The 6,844-nt window shown below is 30.9% G+C and overlaps 1 protein-coding gene across 1 annotated transcript in view; it reads right to left on the bottom strand.

Annotated features, from left to right (window-relative positions):
* LOC108756682 (neuromedin-U receptor 2-like) overlaps window positions 1–6,844 on the bottom strand; it is a 14,270-nt gene that overhangs the window by 6,158 nt on the left and 1,268 nt on the right. Inside the window, 1 exon segment of the mRNA XM_018500673.1 lies at window positions 6,228–6,643. Within this exon segment, the coding sequence (XP_018356175.1) occupies window positions 6,228–6,643 (416 nt within the window).

The following is a 6,844-nucleotide window of genomic DNA, read 5'->3' on the forward strand; positions in this document are numbered from 1 at the left end:
ATATCTAAAATTTTATATGCATATGTATTTATAAGATTTTTAATTAAATTTCTTAATATAATTAAAAATATCTCGAGAATTCAAAAACTCAAAATTAACATTAATATCTCTCCACGATTTATAGAAAATAGCGAGTTTTCCCACACGCTTTGTTTCGTATAAACCATTTAAAATTCGAAAAACCATTTAAACTATTTAAAAATCAAAAATTCCATTATAAATCACGTACTTAAATATAACTTAAATATAACTTTTTGAAGCCAATCAAATGTATGATCTTCATTTTTATCTTCATAGAAAGTGGACGAGTGATCTCCATCCTCGATCGACGTAAAAGAAAAGAAAACGTAAACGCAGGTCTAAAAGATACCAACTTTTCCTTTCTTTGAAAAATACGCATTATGTTTTCGACAGATTTGACGATGAGAGGGAACGAAAGAGTTCTTTAGTATGTCAAAAAAAAGAGATGAGATAATTTGTCGAAATTTGTTTGATGAAAAACGCTCCTTTCCAAGTTAAATTGCTAAATCAATATATATGAATAGCAAGTCAAACAAATAATTATTATCAATCGCGATGATCCTTTGCGATATCCTGAAAGTTAGGACGGAAATGTTTATATATTTTTAGTATGAAGACCTTCTAAAAGTCAGGGTGGAAATGTTTACATATTTTTAGTATGAAGACCTTCTGTTATTATCGAGATCATCTATAATAATGGTTTTTACAGCGGGATGTGTGTAGAATGCAGAATATAGAATTCTTACATACCGAGAGAGACTATAAAAATACTACAACTGTGATTTCGAAGTTAACAACGTGTTTTCCCATACGCTTTTTCTTTATTAAGCTCGAAATCGACACACTCATGTTTCGATAAGAGAAATTTAAATAAAGCTTTTTGCCATGTCAAATTTGTATTACAAGTAGTTACTGCTATTTTCGATCTTATGTTTGAATAATACTCTTGCATAAGAGTTAGACTTACATAAGAACAAAGAATTGGATCAAACTCAGGACTGAGCATGTATTTGAAATACTTTTATTCGAAAACAATAATTGTAACATAATTGTATTTGTATTTTGTATTTCAGTGGAGCACATGAAAGTATTTTGTATTTCAAATCGAAAGATTGAAAGTATTTTGTGTTTTGTATTTCAAATATTAAGATTGATAATAAATCTTATTTTAATTACAAAATACAAAATACTTTTATGTGCTCCGCTAAATACGAAATACAATTATATTATAAATACTATGTTTAAAATAAAAGTGTTTCAAATGTCCAGCCCTGCCAATATCAATTATTCGATTATCTTCTCAGATATGTAATCGGTTTATTTTTTTCATTGCTATAATGATTATCGTATTAGTATATTCCTGAGAGGCGGAGATTCTAAAATAATTTTCCCTTGACTCATGATACGAAATAAAGTTTAACAAATAAAGATATAACGGAAGCTTGAAACGTTTGACATATCGCGTAACTACCTACGCAAACGATAAATTGTAACCCGGAAGATCTGCAAACTGCCACAATAATGCAGAGTAAATTTGGAGGCAACCTATGATCACGTGGAAGCTTCGGTACTTTGGGGGATTACTCTTACGTAAGCCGATTGGTCGGAAAATAGACTGGAATCGCTCTGGTTAGCGCGAGCAAAAGTATACAACCAACCGTTCACCAAAATGCACCTGTAGATACATACATAACAATGATAACCGCGTTTTGCGTTTGCCTAGTCATTTACGTTAAGGATTCTAATGTACTTATGCACAATGTAAATATAACTGTAGAGTCCAACTAAGTTTCAGTTGCAGTTAAAGATCGAAGTTTTGGTTGGATTTCGGTTTTAGTCGAAATTAAAAGGGAGTTTCAAGGGATGATATATCAAAATTGATTAAATTATAATTTAAAAAAAATTTTTATTTTATATCTTGTAATTTTGTTATTATTGAGATAATATAAAATTTTGATACTACGGATATATATTGTACATATACTATAAATAGTGATATTAATAGAATATAGATAATAATAGAATAGATAATTATATAATTAGATAATTATAATATTAGGATGATAATAATGTATCATTATTGTTTCAATAATGAAATTATGATATTAATGATATTATTGAATAAATAATACATAATATATGTATACATACATATATATATACATATGGCCTTTCTAGAATTCCTATAAAATTTTCAGTTTTCGGTTTCAGCCAAAATAAAAAAAAATTGTTGGACTCTATATAACTGTTTTAATAAATTAAAATAAAAACAATTTTATGGCTTTAAGAATAAATCTTAATAAATTGCCTATGTACGTGAGAGTAAGAGTTTGTATCTGATTTCTACTGAAGACAACTCAAATTCAGAGTTGAAATGTTTGTAATTAACTTTGTTAGTACAGTACATTCCAATTGTCTACAAATTATAACTTATCTCATTATAAATATATTATTTACACATTGACAAGCGCAAAAACAGTTTACTTATATTTGTTTTAATAAATTGATAATCTAAGAATATAATAAAAAGACGAAATGTAGATTCTGTGCAATTTCTTGTAACGCGTATATTGTATCATATTTACGAGAAGCGTTGACTAGGTGAAATTATAAGTTGGGTTTTTTATCTTTAATATATCTTCCTCTTTACGTCGTTCAAATTTCTCTCTTCGAGTAAACCTTGAGAGTAAAGTTCGAAAGAAGTTCAATAAAGACATCTGGGTCTGAAGATATCGAAGACGCGACTTGTCGAGACCAAGAATGAAGTTGACGCCACGTGACATTGTGAATGATTAGAAGCTCGACGAGAACAGCAGGCCATTTATCTATAGCTATTAGAAGGTAGGAGCGAAATAATTTCTTTGGGATTTTACACGCAAGCTCCCAAATCCGAAGCCACTTGTAGTGAGGCAGAAAAAAAAAAGAAAATAATTCACGCGAGAAATGTCAATAGCGATTCGGGTCTTATACACTCTCATATTTCAAATTCATCACTACGTTGAGCGCCGCTGGATGATTTTTTTTCTTTGTGCTGACATTAATATTGTCGCGATTATCGATTCGCTGGAAATGTGACACGGCGTTTCTTTACGAGAAAAATAATAAAATTAGCGAACACATTTAAATCGAATTATTGGTGAATATTACGGGAATTATATATTCAATTTGGAATTATATCCGTATAATCGTCATTTAAAATCAAATAGAAAATATAATTTGATTGAGAAGAGTTTAACTCTTTTAACTCTGAAATAATTGTTAAAATTCTCAATTTCAATTTTGCTAAGAAGAAATTTTTAGCAAATTTGTTTAAAAACTTTATCAGTATTATTTAAATCTTACGAGATGTTTAAATGAAACACAACAATGCAATTTAGATATAAAAGATTTAACTGTAACACCTAAGACAACTTCTGCATTCTTGTTATTCATTTCATGTTGTAATATTTGATCTAATTGCATGTCTGACCTAATAGCCGTGAAAATATACGGAGATAGTTTATAATCAAGTTTGAAATGACTCAGTTAATTTGCCAAGACATGGGCACAGTCAACTTTTTCCAACATCTTCTCGCATTTGATGATCTCGTTGTCTTGCTGAACAAAATGGTCAGCCTGGAGAAACTTGTCAATGAATTCTTTTAGAGTGGGAGTTTGTCGATATCCTAGTCGTATCACGTACGAATGGTATTGTAAGAATGAAGCATTCTGAAAAGATCTATTACGTGTTCGAGAACAACACAGAAATAGCATAGAAATTTTCTTCTCTTCGAGATATTCCGAGAAGGCAAGGTATTAATAAATCGCTATGATAGAAATGTGAAATCATTTCAGTACAAAACAAAATTGAGAAGATATCGAAAGATTTATATGTTTATTTCTGTAAAAGTAACTTTATAAATTTTTATTAGTAAAATTCTTTGAGTAGAATTATTGTAAGAAAAGGAAATTGTGAGAAACACAAATTTTTTCAAAAAAATATGTTATACATATATATTTTTTAAGTTTCCATTTGCAAAATTAAGATATTGCTTTACCAAAAATTTAAAAATAAGAAAAATCAAGATATTTAGAAAATAAAATCTATATGCGCAAGAAAAATTTTCTACAACTTAAATTCGACATTAAATATCGAATACAATAGAAATTCGTAATGTGATTGAAGTAAATGTCACGCAATAAAACCTTGTCATTATGAATCGATATCGGAGTAAGAAGAAGTTTATGCGAAACCGTGATTAAATGTCTGAGTCTTTCTCTCTCTTTTTAGAATCGACAAATATTTTCTGATATCTGTGCGTTTTGATAAAAAACCGATATCATAGACTTTCGTTTTGAAAAAAATTGCGAAGCTTGGCACGTTGATGTGGCAGATCGCATCCCGTCAGTTTGTTCGCATACTATCTGTTTTCTTTCTCGAAGATTTTTTTTCTCTTTCCAATTTAATATTTGAGAATAGTGTTTATTCTTGTCTAATTCTCATATTTTATTTGAGAAATAGGCACAGCGATGTTTAATTTTGCCTCAAATCTCTCTAATAGTAATTAATAGAATAAAATTTTTTTAAATTGTTTTTCTACGTCTTTTATTCGATATGTCTATCTGGAAACATTCGACCTTTACGCGAAATTTTGCGTGACCTTCAATCTTGTTATAATTTACCTCAATTTTGTATATTTTTACGAAATGAAAGATCTATTATTTAGACAATGACAATAAATTTGTCAAATAATTTGTATTATAATTTTTATTATGTAAAAATCATTACTTATTAAAATCTGTTAAAATATATCCCATTTATTCACTTTACATACCATACACTTGTAACAATATTTTTAAGGAAATATATCCAGCAGCGATATAATTTAATAAACTTTATAGTAATAATATCATCGAATAATTAGAATAGTTATATTAACAATATACTAGTTGACAGTTGATATAGTATAATATTACATGTTCTAATTGAAAGTTAGTTAATGCTTGTATGATTTTTATACCACACACATATTCTCAAAGTTTATGGAAAATATACGACATAGGTTTATTCAAAAAACAAAGGAAACTTCAAAGAACCTCTCTGTCGTATTGCACTTGCGTGTTTATGAAATTACTTGCATATTATCACAGGCGCAACCCCGATAAAAATAAAAATCAGAGCGTAAATCGAATGTAATAGGAATAACAGAAGCGTAAATGAAACTTCTAGGAGGCGAAAATTGAAACATCAAATGTTTCTTCGCAGAAACATAAATGCTTTTTTACATTTCATTTTCCAATTTTCGCCTTCTAGAAGTTTCGTTTACGCTTTTGTTATTCTCCTATTACATTCGATTTGCACTCCGATTTTTATTTTCATCAGGGAAGGTATTATTCAGATATACGTTATTCAGATATGTTCTGTTAAGCGAAATTCGAAGAGTTAAGCATAGATTTGAATGCTTCACGAAATTGCTGCAGGAATGTCTGGCTAAGCATTTGCAATATGCCAGTGGATTCTGAGCGGCTTAAGCTCATTTAAACTTTTCGTGAGAAGAGAACGTCTGGCATGAATGATTTAGGTTTGAATGATTTGCATGTGAAACTATGCGAACTTACTAATTTTGGATTAAAATATGTAACTCGTTTTCAACTGTCACATCTAGCATGCTCATTAATTCAACTAATTATTCATATCATTATTTGATTGCCATAAAGTTTCTCAAATTGTGACGTTCGATATATCTCTTTGAAATTATCGTCCATTATATGCAAAGTGAATGAGTGAGGTGTAGTTTAATGACGGATTTCTATAGAATAAAAATTGTTCTTTAAATAAAGTTTTCCAAGTTTTAATTGTGCTTTTAGAATCAAGTTTCAAACTGAAATTCTGTTAAAACTCATTTGAAAAATTAACGGAAGATTATAATCTTAATATCTATTTGACTTCTTTATCGTAAGATATTCAACATACTGTGATTCAAAGCATTCTTTGGAGACAGGACGATCCAAATTTTCTGTTAATTTTTCCGATAATTAGGAGTTCTTTTGAATCATCGATTATTATTCGGTGAATTCGCTGATCTTAATAGAAGTCTTTAATGGATTCTCGAGTACTTGACTTAGAACCAAAATAAACCCGATTTCAATTATCTCAAATCGCGTTCCTAAGAATGCTCCAGCTGCAAGTTGTAATTTCCGACGATCAAAGCAACTGCATTGCTTACCGAGCATGCGAATAACGTTCCTTTGAGCGTTCGTTTTCCCTCTGCTGCTGTCCACGTGATTCAATACACCGTGAATATGATGCCTTTTACTGACGGTGGTAGATAGCAGGCTCGAGCGTCGCAATTTGATGGCAATCAACACGTACAGCACGGTGATGATTGTCATCGGCAGCACAAAGAATAGGATGGTTGAGATCTCAAACGCATGCTCGATTAGTGTCCACCGTAGTGAGCACCTTGCACTGTCCAAGACGGCGGTGTCGTTGTCGGCGTCGTCGACGTAGACGATGCCAAATTGAATAGCTTGTGGTACGGCGAGGCAGAGGGCCAACAGCCATATCGCCACCACAAATTTTACCGCCCGTGATAGTTTCGACATTGTATGTGAAATAAAGGGATGACAGATCGCCACGTACCTGCAGCAAAAAAAGTAGAAATACTAAAAAGAGGTAAACATTTAATTTTCGAAGAGACTGAAATTCGTCGATGGCTCTATCCTGCGGGTGTCCGGATTATCGATGTTCACGCGCAGTCAAAAATCGTAGAACCGACAAACTGGCGCGAGCTTTCCACACACACTCTCTCTCTCTCTCTCTCTCTCTCTCTCTCTCTCTCTC

This window comes from Trachymyrmex septentrionalis, unplaced genomic scaffold (genome assembly GCF_001594115.1).
Source record: "Trachymyrmex septentrionalis isolate Tsep2-gDNA-1 unplaced genomic scaffold, Tsep1.0 scaffold13, whole genome shotgun sequence".
In the NCBI taxonomy this organism is placed as follows: Eukaryota; Metazoa; Arthropoda; class Insecta; order Hymenoptera; family Formicidae; genus Trachymyrmex; species Trachymyrmex septentrionalis.